This window comes from Phascolarctos cinereus, unplaced genomic scaffold, assembly GCF_003287225.1.
Source record: "Phascolarctos cinereus isolate Bilbo 61053 unplaced genomic scaffold, phaCin_HiC Scaffold_5;HRSCAF=322, whole genome shotgun sequence".
NCBI lineage: Eukaryota > Metazoa > Chordata > Mammalia > Diprotodontia > Phascolarctidae > Phascolarctos > Phascolarctos cinereus.
This window is the reverse complement of record NW_027555958.1, coordinates 449,997,918-450,024,223: the sequence shown is the minus strand read 5'-3', so window position 1 is coordinate 450,024,223 and position 26,306 is coordinate 449,997,918. Positions and strand designations below refer to the sequence as shown.

Sequence of the window (26,306 nt, the reverse complement as noted above, 5' to 3'; positions counted from 1 at the left end):
AGCATTACTGTTTAGTGAAATTTTAGCAGATCACTTGACCAAGTTCTTTATGCTGTAATTGTGGAAAAGATGGAAAAATGTGGTGCTAGACAGTAAGTACTACAGTTAGGAGAATTTGGGAATTGTTAAACAGCCTAGACTCAAAGAATAGTTGTTAATGGCATCATGTCAGATTGGAAGGAGCTCCCTTAGGGAGTGCCCTCAGGATCTCCGCTTGGCCCGGTTTGAAATAATGTTTTCATCAGTGACTCGGATAAAGTCATCAATGGCCTGCTCATCCAATTTGTTGATGACAGAAAGCTTGGAGGGATAGCTAACGCACTGGTTGACAAGAGTGTGGTGCAAGGATATCTTGGCTGGCTGGCATATTGGTCTGAATCAAATAAAATGAGGTTTCATAGGCTCTTACACTTAGGTTCATAAAAATGGGGGAGTCATTAGTAGACAGTTCAAACCGAAAGGATTTGAGGGTGTGAATGACCTTTGAGCTTAGTCCACATAGGTCAGCACGCCGGGTGATACAGCGGCTAAGAAAATTCATGTGTTCTGAAGTAGCGTCATCGTGGGGCCTGGCCCTGGGGAACAGGTGACCATCCTGCTCAGCCCATGTCAGACTAGGTGGAGAGTGGTTTGGTTACTTCTGAGTGCTAAAAAGTACCCAGCTCTCCTCAGGAAGGACAATCATTGGAGAGCAAGGAGGTGGAGCCAAGATGGTAGAGTAAAGGCAGGGACTCGCCTGAGCTCTCCCAAATTCCCCTTCCAACAACTTTAAAATAATGCCTCAAAATGAATTCTAGAAAGGTAGAACCAAGAAAAGGATGGGGTGAAGCAATTTTCTAGCCCAAGACAACATAGAAAGGTTGGCAGAAAAGGTCTTTCTCATTGTGGTGAGAGTAGAATGCAGTCCATGCACAAGCCAGCAGCAGCTCTTGAGGGAGATTCAGTTGGTGGTGGTGACTTCTAGAGCTCTCAGCCCATAGACAGTAAGGGTCAGAAAACTGCTCAGAAGAAGATTAGGGTGTACCGTTTGCTGTCACTGGGTGCAGGGCTGTATTACATTGTCCATATGCAGTTGCAGGTCACACTGCCAGGGTGAGGAGTAGCGCTAGCTGGAGGAGGAACCCTGATCGCAATTCCAAGGTGGAAAAGAGTGCTTGTGGTCACCCACAGACCAGAGCACAGGCCAGGAAAAGAGTGACCACACCTCTCATTAGATCATACCACCTTGGTAGAACTGAAAACTTACATGCCTTAAGAACTAACTGAAAACAGCAACATGAAAAACCTGAGGCTTGGGATAGTGGTTTCTCCCTGAGAACAGAGTCCAACTTTAACATAAAGTTAAAAGTCAAGAAATAGGCTGGGAAAATTAGCAAACAACAACAACAACAACAAAAGCTGACCATAGAACGTTAGTATGGTGACAGGGAAGATCAAAACACAAACTCAGGGGGTGGTTAGGTGGCACGGTGGGTAGAGCACTGGCCCTGGAGTCAGGAGGACCTGAGTTCAAATGCGGCCTCAGACACTTGACACTTCCTAGCCCTGTGACCCTGGGCAAGTCACTTAATCTCTAATTGCCTCACCAAAAAATGAACAAATAACAACAAACACAACAAAACTCAACAACAACAGAAACTCAGAAGACAACAAAGTCAAAACAGCTACATCCAAAGCCTCAGAGAAAAATGTGATTTGGTTTCAAGCCTAAAAGAAATTCCTGAAAGAGCTCAAAAAAGATTTTAAAATAAAATAGGCAAGATAGAGGAAAAATTGAAAAACTAAATGAGAGTGATGCAAGAAAACCATGAAAAAAAAAGAGTCAGTCAATAGCTTGGTAAAGGAGGTATAAAAAAATCCTGAAGAAAATAACACCTTAAAAAACGGAACAGGTCAAATGGTAAAAGAGGCACAAAAATCCACTCAAGAGAATTCCTTAAAAAGCAGAATTGGCCAAATGAGGAAAAAAACAAGATGTACAAAAATTCTCTGAAGAAAATAACTCCTTAAAAATGTTATTGCTGTTGAGTTGTTTCAGTTATGTCTGACTCTTCTTGACCTCGTTTGGGGTTTTCTTGTCAAACATACTGAAGTGGTTTGCCATTTCCTTCTTTACTTCATTTTGCTGTCAAACTCAAGTCTTCTTGACTCTAGGACTAACATACTACCCACTGCACCACCTAGAAGTGGCCAAATGGAAAAGGAAGTACTCACTGATGAAAATAACTACTTAAAAATTAGAATTGGGCAAGTGGAAACTAATGACGACATGAGCCATCAAGAAGCAATAAAATAAAATTAAAAGAATGAAAAAATAGAAGAGAATGTGAAATATCTCATTGGAAAAACAACTGCTCTGGAAAATAGATCTCGGTGAGATAATTTAAGAATTATTAGACTACCTGAAAGCCATGATCAAAAAAAGAACTTAGACATCATCCTTTAAGAGATTATCAAGGAAAACTGCCCTGATATTCTAGGACCAGAGGGTAAAATAGAAATGGAAAGAATCCATCTGTCACCTCCTGAAAAACATTCCAAAATGAAAACTCACTAGAATATTATAGCCAAATTCTAGAATTCCCAGGTCAAGGAGAAAATATAGCAAGCAGCCAGAAATAAAAAAAAAATCAAATATCATGGAACCACAGTCATGATAACACAAAATTTAGCAGTTTCTACATCAAGGGAGTGGAAGGGTTACAATATGATATTCCAGAGGCCGAAAGAGCTAGGATTACAACCAACAGTCACCTACCCAGCAAAACTGAGTATAATCCTTCAGGGGAAAAATTGTTATTTAGTGAATTAGAGGATTTCAAGCAATCCTGATGAAAAGATTTTCAAATGTAAGACTCAAGAGAAGCATAAAAAAGTAAATAGGAAAGAGAAATCATAAGGGATTCAATAAGGTTAAACTTTACATTCCTACATGGGAACATAATACTTGTAACTCCTATGAAGTTTCTTGGAGGTTTAGATAAAAGGCTGATACTATAAGCAAACTAGGAGAGCAAGGAATAGTTTGCCTGTCAGATTTATGGAGAAGGGGAGAATTTATGACCAAGCAGGAGATAGAGAACGTTATGAAATGCAAAGTGGATGATTTTGATTACATGAAATTGTAAAGTTTTTGCACAGACAAATCCAATGCAACCAAGGTTAGAAGGGAAACAGAAAGCTGGAAAACAGTTTTATAGCCAATGTCTCCGATAAAGGCCTCATTTCGCAAATATGTAGAAAACTGAGTCAAATTTATAAGAATACAAGTCATTCCCCAATTGATAAAAGGTCAAAGGATATGAACGGGCAGTTTTCAGATGAAGAAATTAAAGCTATTTATAGTCATATGAAAAAATGCTCTAAATTGTTATTGATTTTAAAAATGCAAATCAAAACAACTCTGAGGTACCACCTCACACCTATCAGATTGGCCAACATGACAAAACAGGAGAATGATAAATGTTGGAGAAGATGTGGAAAAATTGGAACACTAATGCATTGTTGGTAGAGTTGCGATCCAACCATTCTGGAGAGCAATCTGGAACTATGCTCAAAGGGCTATAAAACTGTGTATACTCTTTGACCCAGAAATACCACTTCTAGGTCTGTGTCCCAAAGAAATCATAAAAATGGGAAAAGGACCCTCAGTACGAAAATATTTATAGCAGCTCTTTTTGTGGTGGCAAAGAATTAGAAATTGAGGGGATGCCCATCAATTGGGGAATGGCTGAACAAATTTGTGGTATATGAATGTAATGGAATACCATTGTTCTTTAAGAAATGATGGGCAGGCATACTTCAGAAAAACCTGGAAAGACTTGGGTGGACTGATGCTGAGTGAAGTGAGCAGAACCAGGAGAATGTTGTACACAATAACAGCCACATTGTGTGATGACTAACTTTGATAGACTTAGCTCTTCTCAGCAATGCTAGCATCTAAGACAACTCCAAAAGATTCAAGATGGAAAATGCTATCCACATCCAGAGAAAGAACTTTGGAGTCTGAATGCCGATCAAAGCATACTGTTCACTCTCTTTTTTTTGTTGTTCTGTTTCTTCTTCCTTGTGGTTCCTCCCATTGGTTTTATTTCTTCTTTACCATATGACTAATGTGAAAATATGTTTAATATGAATGTATATGTAGAACCTATATCAGATTGCATGCCATCTTGGGGAGGGGGGAGGGTCCAGAAGGAGAGAAAATTTAAAACTCAAAATCTTATGGAAGTGAATGTTGAAAATTTAAAATAAATTAATTAATTTAAAAAAAATAAAAATAATAAGTTTCTTGGAGAAGGGAAAGGAAGAGATAGAATAGGATAGGTTATCTCATATAAAAGAGATGCAGAAGAGCTTTTACAGTGGAGAGGAAGATGGGGAAATGGAGAGAGTGAGTCAACCTTACTCTCATCAGAATTGGCTCAGAGAGGGAGTAACATACATTCAGTCTAGTATAGAAATTTATCTATAAATTAATTATAGTTGGGGGAGGGAGTGGTGCTGATAGAAAGGAGGGTGATTTGGGAGAGGCAGCAGTCAGAATCAAAATACTTTTGAGGAGAGACAGGGTGAAAGGAAAGAAGTATAAACAGGGGGGAAATAGGGTGGAGGGAAATATACAGTAATCATTATTTGTGAAAAAATTTTATGGAAAGTTTCTCTGATAAAGGCCTCATTTCTCAAATATACAGAGAACTGAATCAAATTTATAAGAATACAAGTTATTCCCCAGTTGATAAATGGTCAAAGAATATGAACAGGCAGTTCTCAGATGAAGCAATCAAGACTATTTATAGTCATAGTAAGAAATGCTCTAAATTACTACTGATTAGGAAAATGCAAATTAAAACAACTCTGTTATACCACTCCACACCTGTAAGATTGGCTAATATGACAGAAAAGGAAAATGATAGCTATTGGAGAAGATTGTGATAAAATTGTAACACTAAAGCACTATTGGTGGAGTTGTGAACTAATCTAACCATTCTGGAGAGCAATTTGAAATTATGCGCAAAGGGCTATAAAATTGTGCATACCCTTTGACCCAGCAATGCCACTACTAGGTCTGTATCCTAAGGAGATTAAAAAACAAAAAGGAAAGGACCTATATGTACAAAATATTTACCTCAGGTCTTTTTGTGATGGCAAAGAATTGGAAATTGAGGAGATATCTATCAATCAGGGAATGGCTGAACAAGTTGTGGTATATGATTGTGATGGAATACTATTGTGCTATAAGAAATGAAAGCAGGATTTTTTAAAGTTTTTTTTTTCTTTTTAATATTCTATTTTTTCCCACTTACATATAAAAACAATTTTAATATTCTTTTATCAGATTTTGGGTTCCAAATTTCCTCTCTCCCCTCCTCCCTGTCATTGAGAAGGCAAGCAATTTGACATTGGTTTAATACATGTGTCATCATGCAAAACACATTTCCATGTTAGTCAAGCTGTGACATGAAACCAGACAAAAAACCCCCCAAGAAAAGTAAAGAAAAAGCATCGTCTGTCTTCACTGAGGCTCCATCAGTTCTTTCTCTGGAGATGGACAGCACCTCTCATCATCAGTCCTTCAGAATTGTCTTGGATCATTGTGTTTCTGAGAATAACTAAATTATTCACAGTCGATCATCATGCAGTATTGGTGTTGCTATATACAATATTCTCCTGGTTCTGCTGATTTTACCTTGCGTCACTTCATGCAAATCTTCCCAGGTTTTTGTGAGAGCATCCTGCTCATCATTTCTTAAAGCACAATAGTATCCCATTACGTTCATATATTGCAACTTGTTTAGCCATTCACCAATTAATGGACATCCTCTCAATTTCCAGTTCTTTGTCACCACTAAAAGTGCTGATATAAATATTTTTGTACACATAGGCCCTTTAACTTTTTTATGTCTTTGGGATATAGACCTAATGGTGGTATTGCTTGGTCAGAGGATACGCATGATTTTATAGCCTTTTGGGCATAGTTTCAAATTGCTCTCCACAGGTTGGATCAGTTCACAACTCCACCAATAGTACATTAGTGTTTTCCCACATTCCCTCTAATGCTTGTCATTTTCTTTTTCTGTCATATTAGCCAGTCTGATAAGTGTGAGATGGTACCTCAGAGTTGTTTTAATTTGCATTTCTCTAATCAATAGTGGTTTAGAGCATTTTTTCATATGGCTATAAGCAGGATGTTTTCAGAAAAACCTGGAGGGACTTGCCTAAATTGATACAGGTTGAAGTGTATTGAACCAAGAAAACATTGTATACAGTGACAGCAACATTGTGTAATGATCAACTGTGCATGACTTGGTTATTCTCAGCAATAAATGATCCAAGACAGTTCTGAAGGATTAATAATGAGGAATGCTATTCACCTACAGAGAAGGCACTGATGGAGTCTGAATGCAAATCAAAGCATACTTTTTAAACTTTATTTTTCTTGGGTTTTTTTGTCTGTGTTTTCTTTCACAACGTGACTAATATAGAAATATGTTTTGCATGACTAAACATCTATAATCTATATTAGATTGCTTGCCTTCACAGTTGGGGGGAGCAGGGGAGGGAGAGAATTTGGAACTCAAAATTAAAAAAAAATCAATGTTAAAAATTGTTTTTATGTATAATTGGAAAAAAACATTAATTAAAAAAGTGGGAATGGGGAGAGAAAGTCCAGAGGGTAAGGAGACCAGCTGGGCAGCCTGGTAAGGAGGGAGTACTTCACTAGCCTGGATGTCCTTCTTAAAATGATTGTACTGGGAAGAACCAGACAATCAGAGAAAGAGTCTAAGGATGGAGCAAAAGAAATCCACATGTTGGCCAGGGCTAAATAGATACGCCTCATTCTGTGCCTCTGGTTTTGGTTACTTGTCTGCTGAGAGGTGGGAAGCATGCTTCGTCATCAGTTTCTGTGAAGTTGTTTATGATTGGTTATTACACTGACCAGAGTTCTTAAGTCTTTCAAAATTAATTTCCTTGACAGTGTTGGAGTTGTATTCATTGTTATCTTGGTTTTGCCCATTTAGCTCTACATTGGTTCATGTAAATCTCCCTAGCTTTATCTGGAAAAAAAAAAAAAAGGAAGGGGCTCTTTGCTGCCTGGGGAAAGGCACTAGTGACTTTAGTCTGAGATTATCCAGCAAAGTTGCAGGGGGAATCAGAAGATCTTCCTGCAAATCCTGGGTGGGGTATCATGTAGGAGAGGAGTGTAACTTTTTCTCCTTAGTTCTATAGGTGAATCTAGATGCCATGAGTGGAAGTTGCAAAGAGCCAAAGTTAGCCTCACCCACAAGTGGAGCGGTCGGCCTCAAGAGACTAAAGGCTTCCTTATATTGGGGAGGTCTTCAAGCAAAGACTGAGTGGCCTTTTCTGGAATAACTTATGGGAGGAGTCTTTTTTTAGACAAGGTTTTGACCGGATGACTGCTGAAGTCCTTCTAACTTTGCAATCTGACTTTTACGACTCATAGCACTTTTGAGTCTCATCTTGGCAAGTGTATGGCTGGTCAGCCGAACCAGTGATGTCACACTCACATAGAAATGGGGGCCACTAAACCATACATGAGGGTCCCTGCAGGCTGCCTACTGACTTAGGTTTAAAATGTAATATTATCTGTGTTTTATTGTAGTTTTATTTATTTTGCTGAATATTTTCTGGCTACATTGTAATCTGGTTTGGGCCTCACTTGGCAGTGTTTTGGGCTGCGTGAAGCCTGCAGGCCACGTGTTTGACAGATCTACTCTAAATCCGTTGCGCACTTCCATTACAGCACAATTCTATTATTAGTAGCAGAACAGTGTATTTTTTTCCTGGAAGTCAGGTTATATTATTGCTTTGCATCCCCTAAAGGAGTGCTTTTTCATAAAATTAATGATAGGAGCAGCACCTACTCTTGTGAAGTTCAAACAATCACTAATACACCGGGTCTGATTAACAAACCTAACTTAGGAGCTGGAGAACACAAAGGACCCAGTGTGCCCTTGATGGTTTGTGCCTCCATCTGAATGTCACTGGCAGCGCACAAAGACAGGCCTAAGGTGGTCAGTGGCAGGTTCTCTCTGAGGAGCTTCTTCCTTTTCTCTTTTGGCCATGGTGTTACTTTTCCTGGTGTGTCAACTGGACATTCCTCCAACATGTGTCACGTCGCTCACTCAGAGTGTCTTTACATGTTCTGTGCTGCCTTGCCTGGTGGATTGGCCGTGTGATTTAAGTGGATTTCTTCTGTGGGACTTTGGGTGTCTTTAGAGTTTAGATTTTTTTTACTTATTTGTTTTTATAGAGTAGTTAGAGCCTCTTTTTCTGCTCTACTAAGTGTCCTAGAATGTTGGAGTTGGAAGATCCTGTAATGACCACTTTGCCTGGGCAGGGATCTCCTCTACAAAACTTAGAATCAGTTGGTTGTCCAGGCTCCAGGAGAAGTGCTCCAGTAATGGGAAACCCTCCACCTACAGCGACAGTTCACCTCACTTTGGGTAAATCCTTGTTGTCCACCAAAGTGATTTTCCTGAAGCACAGGTTGGACCATGTCACCCTCCTACTCAGTAAACTCCAGTGGCTCCTCATTACCTCCAGCTTCAATTTCAAAACCCTCTGGTGTCCAAGGTCCTTCATTAACAACCCCTGTCCCCAGCCTTTCCAGTCTTCTTACATCCTGCACTCCTCCATGTACTTTTTGATCTAGTGACACCGTCGTCCTTGTCAGTCCTCGAACAAGACACACCACCTCTCAGCTCTGAGCATTTTTTCCTGGCTGTCTCCCATGCCTAGAATGCGCTCCTGCCTCATGTCCAGCTCCTGGTTTCCCTGAATTCCTTCCAGTCTCAGTTAAAATCCCACCTTCTAGAGGAAGTCTTCCCCAGCCTCTCTTAATTCCAGGGCCTTCCCTCTGTTAATTATTTCCTATTTATCCTATGTATGGCTTGTCTGTACATAGTTATTGGCTTACTGTCTCCTCAGTTAGATTGTGAACTCTATGAGGGTAGGTACTGCTTTTTGTCTTTCTTTGTATGCCCAGTGCTTAGCACAATACTTGGCTTTAAGTAAGCACTTAATACATGTTTGTTGACTGACCCTTTGACTGACTGCTTGAAATTAGTTTGTTTTATTTTTATATTGGGCTAAAATCTGCAGAGGTGAAATACCCAAATATGAAGGTAGGAGTTGAGGAGAGAAAAATTGTAAGCCATGAATAAATTCATTGGAGAAGGAAGAGGAGTGTCCTGCGGGTCTGTAGACAACAGCTACCAGGAGTTTGATTGAGTAAAAGATTTGAGAGAGGTAACTGAGTGATGGAGGTAGGGGGAGACACTGCAAGTGTCAGTGGAGAACAAGTTTTCCATCACCCCCACCCTGCCTAGTGAGCGGAAGGAAATGAGTGATGGTGCAGCCAGTACTAGAAAGGGTAACCGGGGTGACTCCTCAGAAGGGAGCCAGGTTTCAGTAGTAATTAGTAGATGAAAGCAGTGGGAGAGGAAAAAGATTTAGGATGAAGGGAAGTTTGTTACCCATGGAACAGGCATTTCAGAGGGCACATTAGAAGGGCTGGGTGGTGTTTAGTTGGAATTTTGGGGTGAGGTTTGAAGGGAATGGGAATAAAGTGGAGGTGGGGAATGGGGTCTGAATGGGGTTCAAAATCATCAAGATGTGAAGGCCTCGTCAGCTTATTGGCAAGTTATTACACTGTCCCTCTAGTGCGTCATTGTGGTGTGGTCATAACCCACCCTGTGTGTTCAAAGGGTCTACCCTGACATTGTTTTCAGTGGCTCAAAATCACCTTCTTGCTCCCAGTAAGATATGAGAGAATAACTCCATGGACAATTTCATATAAACCCAGAAAAAGAAGAAAAGACAAGAAAAAGAAGGTGGAGCTATCCCAAGCCCAAACTCCTCTCTCTATTGTTTGCCACTCTGCCCCTCCATAAAATATTTCTTCACTGCCTTTTGTGGTGGGGATAGGAGCCTTGTTTCTGAGAACCTGTGGCAGAGAAGTGTGAACTCTGGAAGTTTTGTCCAAACTGAAAAGGTTTGAGCCTTGGCTTTGCTGTCTTAGAACCAACCTGAGTTGGGGGGGGGGCGGGGAGGCCACTGGCTGGTAAAGTCTTTGGCTCTGGAAATCTGTGGAACAAAAACTATGGTTCGAAAGTATGGAACAAAATAAATTGGCTCTGTGATCCCCTTTCACTTTTGTAATGGTGGCTCCCCAAAGGTTCCCCAAAATGATAGTTTTTCAACAATTGCTAAAAATTAATTTAGCTGTTTGTATTTAAATTTGAGATCCTTGTCTAGTAATCGATGAGTTGGCATGCTGCTGGAGGAATTGAACCGTATCACTACTGAATAGAGGAATCAGTCAGTAAACATTTATTAAACTACTACTACATGCAGCTGTGTGATCCTGGGCAAGCCACTTAATCTCTGTTGCCTTAATCCACTGGAGAAGGAAATAGCAAGCCATTCCAATATCTTTGCCCAGAGGACCCCATAGAGGGTCAAGAAGAGTCCGACACAACTGAACAAGGTGGGACAGGCACTTTGCTGATTGCTGGGAATCCAAAGAAAAGCAAAAGGTAGTCCCTGCTCACAAAGTGTTCTGTCTAATGAGAGAGAGGGACGGATCTCTCACAACACAAACAACTATGTACACACTAGCCAGGCAGAGGATGGAGGAGGGAAGGCACTGGAATGAAGGGGGCGCGTCCTCTAGAAGGTGGACTTCAGCTGAGTTTTGAAGGAAGCCTGGGAAACCAAGAGATGAAGATGAGGAGGAAGAGCATTCCAGGCACGAGGAACAACCGGCAGTGAAAACGCCTGGAGTCAGGAAGTAGAATGTCTTGTCCGAGGAACGGCAAGGAGGCCAGTGCCAATGGATTGTAGGGAAGGGAGTGGGGGATGTAAGGTATAAGAAACTGGAAACGTGAGGGGGGCAGGTTATGAATTCAGTAGTCACTAAACCTTTATTAAGTGCCTGCTGTGTGCCAGGCACCGTGCTAAATGCTGGGTATACGAAAGAGACAAAAGACAGTCCCTTCGAGGAACTCACAACCTGATGGGGGAGACAGTGAGCAGACGCATGCATACAAGCAAACTATGTACAGGATGAATAGGAAAGTATCAGGAGACAGAGAGCGCTGATGTTTAGAGGGGCTGAGAGGGCTTCCTGTAGAAGGCGGGGCATTACTTGGGCTGCAAAGGAAGCCAGGGAGGTCAGCAGTGGGAGCAGGCTGAGATGAAGGAGAACATTCTGAGCATGGAAGACAGCTGGAGAAAATGCTCGGGGAAAAGACAGTGAGTTTAGCCCAAGACATGCCGAGTTTAAGGAATCTACGGGCCATCCAGTCTGAGACAAGACTCAAGGTCAGGAAAGAGGTGAGGCTCGCACAGAGAGAACTGAGAGTCATCAGCACAGAGGTGATCATTCAGTCCATTCAGCTGAAAAGATCCGTGAAGTAGAATAGTGTAGAGGGAGAAGGACGGACGGCCTCGGACAGAGCCCTAGGGCACCAACAAGAGTCACCTGCATGAAGTTTTTGCCAACGAGTCTGAGAAGGAGCAATCAGACGGGTAGAAGGAGAACAGGAGAGAGCTGTACCACAAAAACCTAGGGAGAAGAGTATCAAGGAAGAGAGCGTCAAAGGCTGCAGAGAAGTCAAGGAGAATGAGGATTGAGGAAAGGCCATCAGATTTGGCAACTGAGATTGTTGGGAATTTTGGAGAGAGCGTGACGATGAGTTCAGAACCTAGACTGTAGAGCATCAGGAGAGTGCCTTGGCAAGGAGAATATACACTTCACGTGAGATGATTGTGGCAGAAGGCATCTGAGTAATGTACAGTGAGGAGGAGGAGAGAAGAGGCAGCTCATGGCAAGTGACCTCCATTTTTTCAGTGAAATAGGAGGCAAGGTTCTCAGCTGAGAGAGTGGGACTGGGGCAGGCATGGGGCGCCTAAGGAGGCATGAAAAATTTTGGAAAAGCTGCAATGATAAGTGAGATTGAATCACTTAGGGAAGGAAATAACAAATTGTAGTGGACTGGCTTTGTGGTTTTCTCCTGCTTCATTCAGCAGCATGTTTTGGAACAAAGACATGGATGGTGGGAGAAACGTAAGGCTAAGGGTTGGCAGGGCACAACTGGCAATATCACAAGGGGGGAATGGACTCAAGTGAGGAGCACAGTATATTCAACTGGTTGGCCAATGGGGCAAAGATGAGGAATAGAGGAGAGTATAGCCAGTGCGAGGGTAATAGCCTGGGAAAGAACTCAGGGAATTTCAGAGTTCACGAATGTGGAGTTGGTGCATTTGTGGGTAATATCAAGATCAAGTGTGCGACCATCTCTGCGTGGCTGCGGTGGAGTGGAAATTCATTGAAAATGGATGCTGATGAAATGGGAGGTTAGGCTGTTTGAGGGAGTATGAGTATGTGTGTTAAAGTCCCCTAGTATGATGGCAGGAGTTGGGGAGGAGAGAAAGGCTGTGAGCCAGGCACTGAGTTCATTAAAGAAAGAAGCAGAGTGTCTTAGAAGTTGGTAGTAAACAGCTACTAAAATTTGGACTGGGTGGCGAGTATCCTTGAGTGAACCGTAGAGGAGAAGAGGTTCCTGTGTGATGGGATAGAGGGAAAACCTGGAAATGGCAGTGAGGAGCAAGGAGCAATCCCACCCCCCACCTCAATCAGTGAGTTGCGTATATTAGTGAAAGTTCTGCAAAGGGAAATCCAAGAATCTGTGACATTGGGAGGGAGCCAGAAGATGGAATTAGAAATGAAAGGATTAAAGATGAAAAGTTTGTTACCTATGGACCAGGCATACAGCACAGTGGAAGGGGCTGGTTAGCTTTTGAGTAGGACCTCGGAGGGGCAGAGGGGAGAGAGGAGCAGGAATAAGGGTTGGCAGATGAAGAACAGGTCTGACTGACGGCTGAGGGTTCAGAATCTTCAGTACGAGGAAGATAAGACCAGTTGGAAGTTTGTTAATCGTTGAGGAGTGAGTTCAGGTCGGTTTTCATTGCCCATGTGTTGGGTCTCGGGGTGGAGTCCTCTCGGGGATTTATGCAGTTCAGGTGAGGGGCTAGGTGCTCGAAGCTGAAGGAGTAGTGTCACTGCCCTTCTCCCGAGGCCCAAGACCAGGCCTTCTCCCTGACAGGGAGGAACCTGGTGCTTGAAGGAAGTGTGCTTGTCTTCTTCTGGAGAGAGGCAGGAGAGCTGGTGTGATGGACTCGCTCCTGTGCCCCAGGTGGGCTGGAGCCAGCTCTATATGGTGGGCTCGTTTTCACTCAGGTAGCCAACCAGCAGCCGCCACCACAAGATACATGTATTGTGCGCCTACTGTGCGCTAAGAGGTGCCCGTGCGGGTGGAAAGAATGAAATGATCCTTGCTCTGTAGGAGCTTAGATTCCGGCGAGGGCGACAAGTACAAACTTAAGCCCAGAATAAATACAGGGTACAAGTGCAGACAAGCGCCAGATCGTTTGGGAGGAAGGGCAGTCGAGTGGAAGGTGCTCGGAGGCACAGGTGAGAGGAAGGGGGCAAAGAGGGGTGCCCGGGGAGAGAGGAGGTTTCCAGCTAGCGCACAGGCGTGCAGGCGGGAGATGGAGAATAGGACGCGTGGAGCGACAAGTAGGCTGGTGCAGCGAGAGGAATGATGGCCAGTGAGGCCCGAAAGAGAATGTGAGCCAGGCTGTGACGAGCGGACAGAGAGCCACTGGAGGGGGCTCCGTAGGGGAGTGGTGCGGTCGGCAGCGCCCCGGAGGACGTCCTGGGCTGGGGACACGAGTCGCAGGCTGCTCGGATCGTCTAAGCAGCCTGTTACGAAGGCCTGACCTTGTGCCTCGACTGTGCGAGTGGAGACAATGGAGCGATGGAGAGGCAGAACGGCGAGATTTGGCAGCCGGCTGATTGGCTCACACATACCTGGCACATCGAGTGGCAGATCACATCCAAAAGGACCTTGGCCGGATGCAGTAAGATGAAATTCTGTAGAACCAAAGTAATAGGTACAAAAACATCAGCTCCACTAAGAGGATAAGGGAGGCATAGCTGGACAGCAGTCCTTCTAAAAAGGGTGGAGGGGTTTTAAAAAGCTCCTGCCCTCTGGCTGACTCTGGAGGGAGGGGCGGTGGTCTGTTGTCCTTCCTCGTGAATGTAGCCGATGAGATCCTGCATAGCCCCACACTCTATCAGGTTCAGATTCTTCGTGCCACTTGTGTCTGTATCTCCAGACTTAGCACAGAAGGGCCATGTCTGGTACACAGGAAGCATTTAGTAAATGTCTGCTGCCTATCTGCTTCCTGCCTGTGGTTGAAACAGTCACTTAACAAAAGGCATTAAACTAGGTGCAGACAGCCACTCATCACTTCCAATGGCTGGAGAACGTGAAGGGCGGGGAGGGGATGCTGAAGAGACTTAGTCATACTCCAGGGGTCTTTGGGTACCCCAGTGAGCCAGTTTGAGTGGAACATGCCAGGGCTGGGCTAGCTCAGTGCGGAGGCACTCTAGCCGAGTCCCCAAGAGGGAATCCTTTGGGGATGTGGGGATGGGGAGAAGAACCTTTGGCTCCTCCCCAACTCTTTGACCCAAGGATCACCTTTTGACCTCAGCATGGTGAGAAGATTTTGGACCCCCACGTGGCCTCCTGACAGTGTCCCTGAGACAGCTGATGGCAGGTTCTTCATCAGGGGCCCACAACAAGCGTTGAGGAGAGCAGACAGCTACTCTGTGCCCAAGGGAAACATCGGGGTGGAGGAGGATGACATAAAAGGAGGAAAGGACTTTGGTCAGCCAGGGAGTTCTGAGGATCCCTTTGTGGCTCATGCTTTAAGCAGAAGCCTGCTTTCCCTGATTCTGGAGGTGTTAGTGGGAGATTAAAGGCCTTTGGGGGAATGTTTGGTGCCAGCTGTACATATTTTGGGAGCCTAGTAAATATCAGCTTGAAAAAGCTAATGTCTCTTGATGATCATTGTGAGCCATAGTTCTAGAAAACTATCCTGTAACCCCCTCCCCCCAGAATTACCTCTAGATTCTAAGGAAAGTAGTAGTAGTAGAAACAGCAGCAGCAGCAGCCAGGGCTGTGCTAGTTGTAGTAGTAGTAGTAGTTAGTAGTAGTAGTAGTAGTAGTATAGTAGTAGTAGTAGTAGTAGTAATAGAAGATATTATGGGACCTGACCTGACCTAGTCCTAGGAAGGTTGGGAGAATGGGCTCCAGTGCATGTGCTACTGGAGTATTCCATTTGGTTTTGGGCACCATGATTTCAGAAGGACATCAATAAGCTGGAAAGTGTCCAAAGATGGATAATGAGACTGGGAAAGGGCCTCAAGCTCTTGATGTCTGAGGACTGGGTGGAGGAGCTGGGCATGTTTCACTTGGAGAAGATGCAGGGACAACATGGCGGTCATCAGCTACTTGAAGAGCCGTCTTATGGAGAATATCTTAGGCATGTTCTGCAGAGCCCCACGAGAATGAACCATGAACAATGGAATCAGAGTTGCAAAGTGGCAGATTTATGCTTGTTATCAGGAAAAGCTTAGAGCTTTCCCAGAGTGCAGTGAGCCATGCTGGGAAGTGGGGAAGAAGCTGGGCAGACACTTGCTGGGAATAAGTACGTAATGGAGAGTCTGCCGTGCTGCATCAGATGGCCGTTGTGGTCCCTGTGGCTGAGGAGTGGGGAGAACACAAAGAGGGTGAAGTCAGAGAGTAGAAGCCTTCCGCAGAACTCGCTATCTCTGTGGTCCCTTCCAATGAGAACATCCTGTAGCGTGGTGATTTTTGTTGGGGAAGAGGGTACTGAACTCTTGTCTCACTGTGGACAGAGGTGTGCAGGGAAGAACTCTGATGAAATCTCACGTCCTGGCGGGATAAGAGATGTTTTATTTTTTCTAATTATAGCTGATATTTCTATATATTGTGTCATGTGATCAGCATTAACCCCCAGAATTAGGTACTGATGGAATTAATAGCTACATTTTTCAGAGTTGGAAACTGAAACTCAGAGAAGGTTAAATGCCATTGTCGCCAAAGTGTTGGAGGTGTGATTCAAACCCAGGTTCTGAGTGTATCACCTAGGTGCTCTATTGTGGAGACTTACTGTTTTGCTGTCTGAGGGAAAGATGGGGTTTGTGGGGGCTGAGCTTATTGAGGCCTGAAGCATGTTTCCTTTCCTATACAATTATGAAACAGCAGTGAGCCCACTGACCATTGACTTCATATGTGCCCAGGAGAGGGTTCAGGCAAAGTGCTGGGAGCAGTGTGGGTGGGAGGCCATATTGAGCATGGAGCTTGGGCAGGAGTTCTGGGAGGCTGGGAGGAGGAGGTTTTGACGGGGGGAGGACAGTGCATACCTGTGGGGGGATACATACGTGATGAGGCTGGAAAGATGCATTGGAGCTCAGCCTAAGAGAAAGCTGGGCAGTGACTGAAAACCATTAGCTACACCCAAAGTGGTCATCACCAAGATTAGAGGAAGAGGCTGTAGCCATCCATTCACCAAATAAGTGTACTCTGGATAATTGTGTTTGTGGGAGATGCTGAGTGTTGACAAGGCAGGGTCCCTATATTATACTTATGGGCCAAGACATAAATATGTCACATCATTTAGAATATTAGATGAAAAGTGAACTTGTACATGGGAAGTGTGTGTGAGGCATCAGGGCTGGCTGCCTGGAGGAAGCAGCCTAGGAGCTGGGCCTTCTAGGATGGGTGGGAGGGGAGCCTTTGTGGCTGGGGTCCCCTCTGCTGGGTCAGGTGCTACCTCAGCCAGCTAGGGGTGACGGCACCAGGCAGCGGCCATCGTAGGCTGCTGGGGATGTCCTCCAGCTGTCTGAACCTCAATGCCGGAAGTTCCCCAGACACTCTCCTCACATCCTTGGCTGTAAGGAAACACTAAAAATGGATGGCAGTAGGGTGTGTTGAATTGGAAAAAACCAGACCTTTAATCGTTTTCCCCAAGTCCTGGAATCATCTGTAATCAAGCACTCAGCGGGGCCAGTGTGGTCTGGCTGACATTTTGACATAGAAAAGTTCTGCTTTTTCCAGTGATCTCAAATAAAGGCTGAAGCGAACAAAGGGAAGGAGTTTACATTTAGGCAGCATTTTGTAGCTTTGATATCTTTATCTTGTAAAGAGCCCCCTGTTGAGAAATTACCTTTTATTTTCTCGTCTCCTCAGGGACTTGCTCCAAAGCTGGAATTTTCTACCACCTCTGTGATCACAGAATGCCTGATCAGCTCAAGGAGGTGTCGGGGCTTCCAGGTAATGGCTCTTAGTTTAAAAGCTGCTGTGGCTCCATGCCTCTGTCTGTGTGTCTGCTCCCCTTCCTATGGACAGATCTCCCGCCCTTACTGGTTTGCCCACTTCCCACTTCCCACTTCTGGTATTTCTTGTGGATTTCTGACAACTTGATCAATTTAATCAAATGAGATTGAAATAAAAGCTTGCTGCTCAGTGGGAGGTCACAGGGGGGGCTCCTTTCTTAGGAATCAGCTGGTGGCTGCTGAGATGAGGAGGAAAAGGAGGAGGAGGAGGAGGAGGAAGAGGAAGCGGGCATCTTCTCCATTGTCATCCTACCTTGTGCAGTTAGCAGGCTGTCCCAGAGAAAGACTAAGTTAAGAGAGCCCATGCTTAGAGCTTCAAGGTTTGGAAAGGGCTTTCTTCACAGAACCTCTGTGAGGTAGGGAACACAGTTAGAGAAGCCGAAAGTGACCTTGGGGATGGTTTAGTCCAAAAGCTTCTCATGGAAGATGGGATTTTAGCTGAAGCTTGAAGGAAGCCAGGGAAGCTAAGACGCAGAGATGAGAGAGAGCATTCCTGACAGAGGGCACAGCCAGAGAAAAGGAGATGGAGGGTGTTGTTTGAGGAACAGCCAGGAGGCCGGCGTCACTGGATTGAAGAGTAGGTGGTAGAGAGTGAGGTGCCAGGAGGCTGCCAAGGTAGGAGGAGGCCAGGCCGGGAAGGTCAAACAGGCATTTTTGTATTCGACTCAGGAGATGTTAGGGAGTCATTGGAGGAAGTGACGTAATCAGACCTAGGCTTTAGGAAGGTCACTTTGACAGCCGAGTGTCTTTGACAGCTAACTAGCATAGATGTGAGGTTTGCAAGTGCTTTACAAGTATCATCTCGTTCTGTGGCAGTAGGTGTTATTATTGTCAGTTATCATTGCCCAGTTTAACCGAGGCACAGAGAGGGTCTAGGAATCATCTGAGGCTGGATTTGAACTCAGGTCTTCCTGATTCCAGAGCCAGCACTTTATCCACTGCTAGGAGCACTTACAACGAAGGGGAACGGGAAAGGATTGACATAGGCTTTGGCAGCTGCCAAGCTCTGGGTCTGTCAGGGGCCGAGGGGAGGAAGGAGGGAACATCTTGGGCATAGGGACCAGCCCGGACCAGAGCCCAGAGCCTTAGGCGGAATGTCCGGTTTGAGAAGCAGTGAGAGGGCCTTCAGTGCAGCCTGAGCTCCCCCAGGCTGACCTCTGGGCACCTTCTGGGACGACACAGGAAAATGCTTTGTAAACCTTGGAAGGGGATGATGTCGGAATAGGATCCACGTTCAGCTGACTTGGGTGAAGTAAAGCCTTGATGTGGGCTCCTGTAAATGACTTGCCTTTCTTTCCCCTGAGGAGCCTTATCCATCCTGTGGTCATAGGCCCTCCTTTTACAGTTGAAGGAGCTGAACTCTAGAGGGAGAAGTGACTTTGAATTTGGTCCAACTCATATATGTAGGGACCTGGGCTCCATGCTGGGAGCCCAGAGATGGGAAAAACAGTAATCCCTGCCCTCAGAGTCTAGAGCTGGAGCTCTTAATTTTTTTGGTGCCATGGAGCCTTTGGTAGTCTGGTGAAACCTCTGGTGGACCCCTTCTCAGAATGCATGTTTTTAAAGATAATAGAAGAAAATGCTAAATTTTAGAAAGAGGCTAGTAAAAATAAAATAAACATGGGATTTATTTCCCTTCTAAATTCCTAGACTCCCTGAAATCTACCCACAGTCCCAGGTTAAGAACTCCTTGTCCAGTGGGAGTGGGGTGGAGAGGGATAACATTTCCAGGAAACCACAAAGAACATTGAACAAGCCCTACTAATGTCTTCATGTGGCTCTGGGCTCGCCCGTGCTTTATTAGTGGTCTGACCAGAAGGTTCTCGAGTACTCCCTGAGTCTCAGAGAGCCTCCTCATCAGGCCGGCGGTAGGCTTATGAACTTGACAGCTTGAGTGTCTCTCAGGTGCTTCGTTAAGTTGAACAAGGGCTACATTCTACCTCAGTTCACCAGTGGCTGGATGACAAGGCGAAGCTCCTGAGAGGGAAGGGATTCCTGCACCTGGGGCTTTCTTTGCCATCCTCTATCACCATCACAAGGTGAACCCCATTTTCTTTTTCAGGCTCAGGATAAGCCGTTATACCATGCCACCACCCCTCTTGAAAGGACCCATGGTCGGATACAAATCAGAGGGCCAACGAGGTCATCTAAGAAGAAGTCCAGGTCCCCCGAGAGACAGAAGTATTGCGCCAACCCGCGGAACTATGAGCAGCCCACCATCTCATCCAAGTCCCACTCCCCGTCCCCGTACACCAAGAGGCGGATGTGCGAGCTGTCGGAAGACACCAGGCGGCGATTGGCTCACCTCAACCTGGGACCCTATGAGTTCAAAAAGGACACTGACAAGCCTCCATTTGTCATCAGACATGTACGTGTCCTCTGTGAAGCATTCCCCACCTGTGCCTTCTCGGGCCTGCGCCCTTTCCTCCCCTAATTTACAAGAATACGTCTTCTGTCCCAAGCCCCTGTGCCCCATATCTAGCTGTCTCCAGTGGAAAGTCATTAGAGCGAGCACATCTTCTGCCTGCCTTGGTAACTGGCAGAATTAGTGATGCCATGGTTAGCCATCTCTGTCCACTTCTTTTCTCCTGGCACAGAGGGCAACCTAACCCATCTCTGGAATTATGACATTAGTATTCACAAGAGCTGAGAAGGACAGGGAAGGAGCTCCTCAGGGAAAGTAAAGTTGTCTCGGACAGGCTCTGAAGGGATAGCAGGCCTTGGAAGCACAGTGAATCTAGGAGGACCTTGGAGAAGACCCCTGGAGAAGGAGAGGCTGCCCCCCAACAGCCCAGGAGCCTAGGTCATACTCATTTAATTCCTTTTCACATGAAAGAAGAATTCATTTAAGCGACCTTTGTTGCAGCCGCAGACCTTGGCATTGTTAAGGAGCAGCAGTGTTTTTCCTGGTGAAATTCAAGGTGCCTGCCTTCTTGGGGATCAGTGAAGCCTTGGATGGCAGTTAGCCATTTGCAGACTGTCTCTTCCTGATCTTCCTGTAGGCAGCTCTCTCTTCACCTGGTGCTGGTGCCGTCAAAGCCCAGAACACCTTCCCCAATACCCTCTTGCTCTCTGTCTCTTGAACAGCCATCACATGGCTGGATCCGGTAGCCGCTGCCCGTTCTTGCCTGTCCCCCTTTGTCTCAGCTGTTCGTCCTCCCTTTGCCTTGTCCTGAGCTGTACTAGGGCACTAAAAGCATAATCTGCCTCATTTAAAATGCTAATGAGTGATTCTGGGCTCAGCCCCATCTCTGTAAAATGGCCGTGGTGGTACTTGGCTGCCTCCCTGACTGGCAGGCACTTTTAAAATGTCTTTAACTTTAATGGCTGTCCACAGTTGGGCATTTTGTGTCTGGCATTAAATTGCAAGTAGAGATCACACTCAAATCTAACTTTTAATTGAAAGGAATAGAAGCACATTTAATTAAAGTGTCTGAGTGGGGGAAGATAATAATCAGAATTATTTTTGGTTAAGTGTTAGCCACCTAAATATTGTTCAGGGAAATAGGGCTTTTAAAGTGCCTTTGCTTTAATATTCTCTAATTTTTCACTTTGCTGCTTGACATGGAATTATTTTAATATGCTCAACACAGGCAGTTTTAAAAATTATTTTTACCCAACCCATTTTTTCTTTCTAGCTCACTTGGACAATAATATAATCACACCCAATTCATGTTACAAATATTCATCTAAAAAAAATCCTGCCTTATATAGCAGTTCACAATTGACTAAATTTAGATCTGTTATCACATTTGAACCTTTCCTAGTCCTATGAAGGTATTCTTTTATGTCGAGTATGGAGGGCTTTCCTATACATCTTTATTATAATAGCACTAATTCACATTTCCATCGTGCCTTGAGGCACACTGAAGGCCTTACTGATGGCCACTCAGCGTTGGTGGTGATGAGAACTGACGTTCATCACTTTAAAGTTTGCAAAATGCTTTAAGTACACTCTCTGTAGAATGAGGAGCTTATGCTGGTTGACATCTTGGATACTCTAATCTCCTTGGAGCCTCACATTTAACTCTGTGAGGTGGGTCTAATGGACATAGTGAATCCCACTTTACAGATGAGAAAATTGGGGCTCAGAAGATTAAAGCAGGTAGAATCACCAAGTGCCACACTGCCCACTCTGCCATGGGTAGTAGGTAGGTTAGGATCCCCATGGCACAGAGGGGGCACCTGAGGTCTGGGGAGATGAAATCCAACCCAGTTCCTGACAGTTAGTAAATGACAGTGTTGAGGGTGGGACTCAGGATCCTGATATTTAGGCCATCGCCTTGGGTTTTTTCAGACTGTAGTCACACTCTTCCTCTGCTGTGAGTTTCGATTCCTTGACTCGAGTTTGGTTGAACATTATTTTTTGTCTCATTTCTATTCAGTTCAACAGATGCATTTAATAGGACTCCAGATCTAGAGCTAGAAGAGCCCTCCGAGTCTAAACCCCTCGTTTTACAAGGAAAGAAACTGAGGTCCAAAGAAGTTAGGTGACTGTCCCAAGGTCTCACAGGTAGTCAAGGTCAGAGGTGGGGTTCAAAATCTGACCCTCCAACTCCAGAGTCCTTATTCTTTCGGCCACCTCAGAGCCTGCTAGGGAGCAGGGCTTTTGCTTTCAGCTTCCAGGCAGCATGTTTTAGTGGAGAGGGTGTCAGACCTGGGCTGGCATCCTGGCTTCAATAGTTTCCAGCTGTGTTATTAGCAGAGATGTGTCTCTGATATGCAGAATGGGGCTATAATCCTTGAACCCTGGCACTCCTCTCCTTAGTGTGCGGTAGGAATGAAAATTAAAAGTTGTGTGTCCTGGCCAGATGAGACTCTGGGCTCAGTCAGTGAAGGGCAGGAAGTCCTCTAGTTGGAGCTTATGAGCTGAGGAGAAGAGCCCCGGGGTGACCTGTTACAATTCCTTAGCCTTTCACAAAGTTCCCATTACCCCCAAGTTTGCCCGTCCTTGTAATTTTATACCTCAGCTTCCATCTCCTTCTGATCTTCCACCCCCATGATTCCTTCTAGCAGGCACTGATTTACTGCTGCAGTCAGTTTGGATTTTCATTGCCATGCTCTATTTTCTTTAAACAAGACAAGCAAAGAGAACCAGAGGGGAGTCCTGGCCAGGGATAAGGGACGGCTTTGAACAGGGGGTGTACATGAAACTAGATCCACTGCAGCCCCAACGACCTTGGGGTTCTGCTGTCAGGGACCAACCCAGAAGGCCCTGGTCCACTGGGACTGCAAGAGGCGCTCTAGGTGATTTAAAAATATTTTTTATTGGTAGCTATTGTTCTTTGCATTACCACCAGAATTTGTCCCAGTATTTTTCCTCTCAGAGAGCCATCTCATATAATGAGTGACATTTTTAAGGAAAAAAATCAGCAAAACAAGTCTGTATGTGGGAAAAGTGCAGAAATATGTGCAGTATCTCATGCCCGTGGACCTCTCCCCTCTCTACCTGTTCTCGAGGCCAGGCTTTTCTCTTATTATGAGTGACGTTCTTTCACATTATTGTTAATAGTTAGCCCTCAACCATGTATTTATTGGAGAATGACTTTTTATCATTCGTGTGTGCATAAATTAGTTGTCTGTATATTTTGGATCACACCCCTTATCTGAGAAATTTGATAAAAAGATTTTCCCTCCTTATTTAACTGCTTCCCTACTTATAATAGCTGCATTGATTTTGTTTGTGCAGACTCTTTTCAGTTTTATCTAATCTCTGTTACATGTTTTCATTTCTAATTGTCTGTAAGCCTTCTTTTGTAAAGAATCCATCTCCTGCTCCTATCTGTGTGGCAGTCACGTGATTTGCTTCTCTTTTAACATTTGTAGCATCGTCTTTCATATTAAGATCACGTGTCCATTTCTGTGCGTTGTGGACTATGACCCCTGGTGTTGGTCTCAGCCTAGTTTCTGCTAGGCTGCTTCCCAGTATTTCCCCCGGCATTCAGGGAGCTCTTTGCCATGAAAGTCATGTTTTCTGCAGTTTGGCACGCTGGCTTTATTGCGCTCTGTCTGTGCTCCTGACTCCCTCTTGCCTGGTCTGTCCTGTTAATGTGCCTCTCTGTCTTTGACCAATGCCAGACAGCTTGGATGACTGCTGCTTCACTATTTCTCGTGTGGTTCTAACGTCTGAATTCTGCTCCTTGTAGGCTGACCCCCCAAGCCCCAAGCCTGAAGTTCTTCTTGGACCTAGTGGCAGAGAACCTTCAAGAGAAGGATGGTGCAGGTTGCACAATGGTGAGCTGGGGGTTGTGTGTGCGTGTGTGCGTACCCTTTCTGCTGGGGGGAAGGGGAGGATTGTGCTTACCCAAGCCAGGATCATAAAACTAGGAATTCAGGCCAGGCCAAGCCAACAAGCGTTTATTAAGTGCCTGCTGTATGAAAGGTTGGTATCAAACCTGTGTCTTCCTGAAGTCCAGCACTAACCGCTCCACCACATTGTATCACTAGTAAGAGTGGGTCCTTCCTGTGGCTGCCTGGTTCCTTCCCCTTCTGCTTCCTGGCCCTGAAGGACCATTGCTTCAGTGCCACAGGGGCCAATGTTTCCAGTGCATTTACCAGTGGGGGGAACAAAGAGCTGGGGTCAGAGGCCAGTGGGTGTCTTCTCAGGTACTCTCTGTGTGCATATGATAGTAATGCCTGCCACCTCCACCCTTCTGTAGCTTAGAAAGCTTTCTCCTCACCACCAGCTTGTGGGGAAGGTCCTTCAAGTTTGCATGTCCTTGTTGAGGAGAGGGCCTGCAATTGTAACATTCAAAGGGGAAAGGGAGATTGGAGCCAGCTCCCTCATTTTACCAATGGCAAAACCAAGCCCAAGGGATCTTGTCAGTTCACGGTGTTTGGCAGCAGAAGAGCCAGTGGCAAGCGTCAAACTCACACCTAGTCATTGGCTGCAGGCTGCCTCTGTCAGACACCCTACCTTCGTTGTGTCCTCCGGTGACACGTACTGCAGCTGTCCCACCCTGCTCTTTCTCAGGGACAGTGGTCAAAGAACTTCATCTCTCCCCCCTTTACTTCTCTTGGCCCCAGGACTAGAACAACAAGAGAAATTCCTGCTGGGTGGGGCCTGCCGGAGCTTGGGATCCATCTGCAAGTGTGCCAAGAAGTGAGGGCCACACCCATCACCCTACAGCATTGAAGGAGGTGGGAGGATTAGTGGAGGGCGAGTTACTTTCGATCAATTAATGCATGAATTTCGTTGGAAAGTCTGTGTGTTCATTTGGAATTGCAACTCTTGTCTTTAGTGAACTCACTGGGGACTTTATATCTCATCGGCTATGCCAGCCAAGTGGAAGCATAGGCAGGTGCTGGGAAAACTCTGAATTGGGTCTCCGCCACAGATTGCGCCTGCTTCCTAAGGACACTCTAGCTGGATTCAGAGAGGCTCATCGCCACATTCTGGGTCAGAGAAATGCGAGTGACAGATGGCCCACAGTCTTCTTTCACGTCTATTGCAGTGGAAGAAAAGTGGCTAAGAATGATGACATAGCGTTCAGACCATTGATCAACGTTCACTGAGGCCTTGTCCAGTGACCAATGAGTAGCCATACTCCTGGGGGAACTAATACCTGTCTTGACATTCACATTATCAATGAAGGCAGAAGGCAGAGGGCAGTCACAGGGTAATGGAAGGATAGTTCTTGTTCCTGGGAAGAATGTGAAAAAAATGTGTTGTTGGAATGGATACTACTTCGTGTCCAGAGCAACAGGAAATAATTTCATGGAATACTTGGTCAGCCTGGCATGCAGTGCTTTTGGTGCTGAAAGGCCTTCATGACCTGGGTCCCTTTGACATTTTCTGTTTTCTTATACCTTATTCCCAGACATATCCTCTTTGATCCGGGGTCACTGACTTCCTGGCTGTTCCTCAGACAAGACATTCCATTGCCCAGCTCTGGGCATTTTCACTGATTGTCCTTGTGTCTGGAATGTCCTCTGTCTCCTGACTTCTCTAGCTTCCTTCAACTAAAGCCTTTCCTCCATAGTGCTTTCTGCTGTTGTTTTCTTCAGTTTATCCTGTCTGTAGCTGTTTGTACATAGATGTTTGTGTTTTGTCCCCCATTAGACTGTGAGCTCCTTGAGGGCAGGGGCTGACATTTGCCTTCCTTTTTTTCTTCAGCAAAGATAAAGGCCAAAAAAGATGAGCAAACAACAACAACAATAAGAATCTGACCATAGAAAGTTATTATGGTGACGGAGAAGATTAAGACGCAAACTCAGGAGAGGATGACCATGTCAAAACACCCATGGGCAAAGCTCCAAACCAAACCGGAAGTGGTCTGAAGCCCAGAAAGAACTCACGGGACAGGTCAAAAGGGAATCTTTAAAAAATATAAGAGAGATAGAAGAAAAATTGGAAAAAGAAATGAGTCATGCAAGAAAAAAGAGTCAATAGCTTGGAAAAAGAAAGCAACTACTTAAAAAGTAAAATTGGCCAAATGGAAAAGGAGATACAAAAATCCACTGAAGAAAACAACTCCTTAAAAAGTACATTTGGTGAAAAAAAAGTACATTTGGCCAAATGGAAAAGGAAGTACAAAAATTAACTGAGGAAAACAACTCCTCAAAAGTTAGAACCCCTCACACACAGGGTGAAGGTAAAAGGCTAGAGTAGAATATATTGTGCTTCAGCTGAAGTTAAAAAAGCAGGGGTAGCAGTCCTGATCTCATACAAAGGAAAAGCAAAAATAGACCTAAATAAAGGAGATAAGGAAGGAAACTACATCCTGCTAAAAGGCACCATAGACAATGAAGTAATATCATTACTAAATATATATGCACCAAGTGGTATAGCATCCAAATTCTTAAAAGAGAAGTTAAGTGAGTTACAGGAAGAAATAGATAGCAAAACTATACTAGTGGGGGACCTGAACTGTCCCTTTTCAGAACTTGAGAAATCCAACCAAAAAAGAAACAAAAAAGAAACTAAGGAGGTGAATAGAATATTAGAAAAGTTAGATATTACAGACCTTTGGAGAAAACTGAATAGCAACAGAAAGGAATATACCTTTTT

The 26,306-nt window shown here is 44.8% G+C and overlaps 1 protein-coding gene across 4 annotated transcripts in view; it reads left to right on the top strand.

Annotated features, from left to right (window-relative positions):
* SPATA6 (spermatogenesis associated 6) overlaps nt 1-26,306 on the top strand; it is a 140,487-nt gene that overhangs the window by 45,926 nt on the left and 68,255 nt on the right. For all 4 annotated transcript variants that reach the window (XM_020987707.2, XM_020987705.2, XM_020987709.2 and 1 more), the window contains 3 exons: nt 17,151-17,234; nt 19,359-19,664; nt 23,443-23,530. In XM_020987707.2, coding sequence (XP_020843366.1) covers nt 17,151-17,234; nt 19,359-19,664; nt 23,443-23,530 — 478 coding nt within the window. The remainder of the gene's footprint in view (nt 1-17,150; nt 17,235-19,358; nt 19,665-23,442; nt 23,531-26,306) is intronic.